Source organism: Dama dama, chromosome 30 (genome assembly GCF_033118175.1).
Source record: "Dama dama isolate Ldn47 chromosome 30, ASM3311817v1, whole genome shotgun sequence".
NCBI classification, from domain to species: Eukaryota; Metazoa; Chordata; class Mammalia; order Artiodactyla; family Cervidae; genus Dama; species Dama dama.
The window spans coordinates 52655938-52658052 of NC_083710.1; the positions used below are offsets into that span (position 1 = coordinate 52655938).

General features: G+C 39.2%; 1 protein-coding gene across 1 annotated transcript; it reads left to right on the forward strand.

Annotated features, from left to right (window-relative positions):
• The first annotated feature begins 224 nt into the window (after positions 1-224).
• LOC133049098 (immunoglobulin-binding protein 1-like) lies at positions 225-1527 on the forward strand. The gene has a single exon (XM_061132998.1). It carries the CDS (start codon positions 225-227, stop codon positions 1116-1118), a length of 894 nt encoding a protein of 297 aa, XP_060988981.1. The 3' UTR covers positions 1119-1527.
• The last annotated feature ends 588 nt before the right edge of the window (positions 1528-2115 follow it).

The following is a 2115-nucleotide window of genomic DNA, read 5'->3' on the forward strand; positions in this document are numbered from 1 at the left end:
TCCACATGACAGAAGTTGAGTATAGATTCATGAGGGCAACAGTTAAGAATTAAGCATTTTAGAAATACACTTGAAGATACAGCATTTATCTGTTCAGATTATAGACTTTTAAAAAATAAACTAAAATTCTCAAATGAAATTTATTTTCTTGGTTAAACTAGAAAATATGTAGCTTTCTTCTACTTTTACCATTCCAATGAAAAAAGGCAAGACTCCTCCCTAAGATGGCAGCAGCCAAAGACGAGTTACTGTTACCGCGGCTCCCTGAGCTGTTCGAAACCAGCAAGCAGCTTTTGGACGAACTGGAAATCGCAACTGAGCCCACCGGCTCCCGAATAATCCAAGATAAGGTGTTCAAGGGACTGGATCTCCTGAAGAAGGCTGCTGAAATGTTGTCGCAGCTCGACTTGTTCAGCCAAAATGAAGATTTGGAGGAGATCGCGTCCACCGACCTGAAGTACCTGATGGTGCCAGCATTTCAAGGAGCGTTCGCTGTGAAACAAGTCAGTCCCAGCAAGCGTCTAGATCATTTGCAGTGGGCTCAAGAACACTTTTTAAACTACTTAACTCAGTGCCAGCACTATCATGTGGCAGAGTTTGAGCTGCCCAAAACCAAGACCAACTCAGCTGAAAATAACACTGCTAATTCCTCCATGGCCTATCCTAGCATCGTTGCTATGGCATCTCAGAGACAGGCTAAAATAGAGAGATACAAGCAGAAGAAGGAGGTGGAGCATAGGTTGTCTACACTGAAATCTGCTGTGGAAAGTGGTCAAGCAGATGATGAGCATGTTCGTGAATATTACCTCCTTCACCTTCGAAGGTGGATTGGTATCAGCTTAGAAGAGATTGAGAGCATTGACCAGGAGATAACGATCTTTAGAGAAAAAGACTCCATAAAAGAGGCATCAACTTCTCAGTCATCTCGTCAGGACAGGCCTCCAATGAAACCGTTTGTTCTCACTCGGAACATGGCCCAAACCAAAGTATTTGGAACTGGTTATCCAAGTCTGGCATCTATGACAGTGAATGACTGGTATGAACAGCATCGGAAATTTGGAGCATTACCAGATCAGGGAATAGCCAAGACAACGTCAGGTAAGGGAAGATCATCATAACTACAAGATCAACTAGTAATGGGCATCTGTGTAAGCAGAAAGAGTTGGCCATCTGAAAGACCTGAAAACGGGAGAATTCCAAAACAGCAAACAGTATTCACTAAAAAGTGTGGCATTCTGACAGGTGTAAGGTGCTGTTTCATTGCATTTGAGGTGGTTTTGATTCACATTTCCCTCGTGATTAGTGATGTTGAGCATCTTTTCATGTGCCTGTTGGTCATCTGTGTGTCTTCTTTGGAAAATGTCTATTTAGATCTTCTGCCCATTTTGTAATCAGATTGTTTGTATTGAGTTGTCTGAGTTCTTAATATATTTTGGATATTAACCCCTTATCAGACATATCATTTGCCAGTATCTTCTCCCATTCAGTAGTTTTTTTGTCTTGCTGATGGTTCCCTTTCCTGTGCAAAAGCTTTTTAGTTTTCATATGGTCCCATTTATTTATTTTTGCTTTTGTTGTCCTTGCCTGAGGAGACTGATCAAAAAAGAAAATATTGCTAAGACTGACTTCAAAGAACATACCACCTATGTTTTCTTCTAGATGTTTTATGGTTTTAGATCTTATATTTAAGTCTTTAATTCATTTTGACTTTATTTTTGTAAGCGATGTGAAAAAATGGTCTAGTTTTATTTTACATATAGCTATCGTGTTTTCCCAACACCACTTAGCCATAAAAAAGAATGAAATCTTGCAATTTGTGACAATATGGGTGGATCTGTAGGGTATTATGCTAAGTGAAATGAGTCAGAGAAAGATGAATACTGTATGTTTTCACTTATATGTGGAATCTAAAATATAAAAAAAAATGAGCCCCCCAAACCCAGAAACAGATGCATAGATACAGAGAACAAACTAGTGGTTGCCAGAAGGGAGAAGAATGGGAGGATGGGTGCAATAGGTGAAGGGGATTAAAAGATATTTACCAGTTATAAAATAAATAAGTCACAAGGATGTAACTTATGGTACAAAGAATACAGCCAATAATATTATAATACC

Coding starts and splice junctions, on each gene's coding strand:
- LOC133049098 (XM_061132998.1), top strand. CDS start 225: ATGGCAGCAGCCAAAGACGAGTTACTGTTACCGCGGCTCCCTGAGCTG.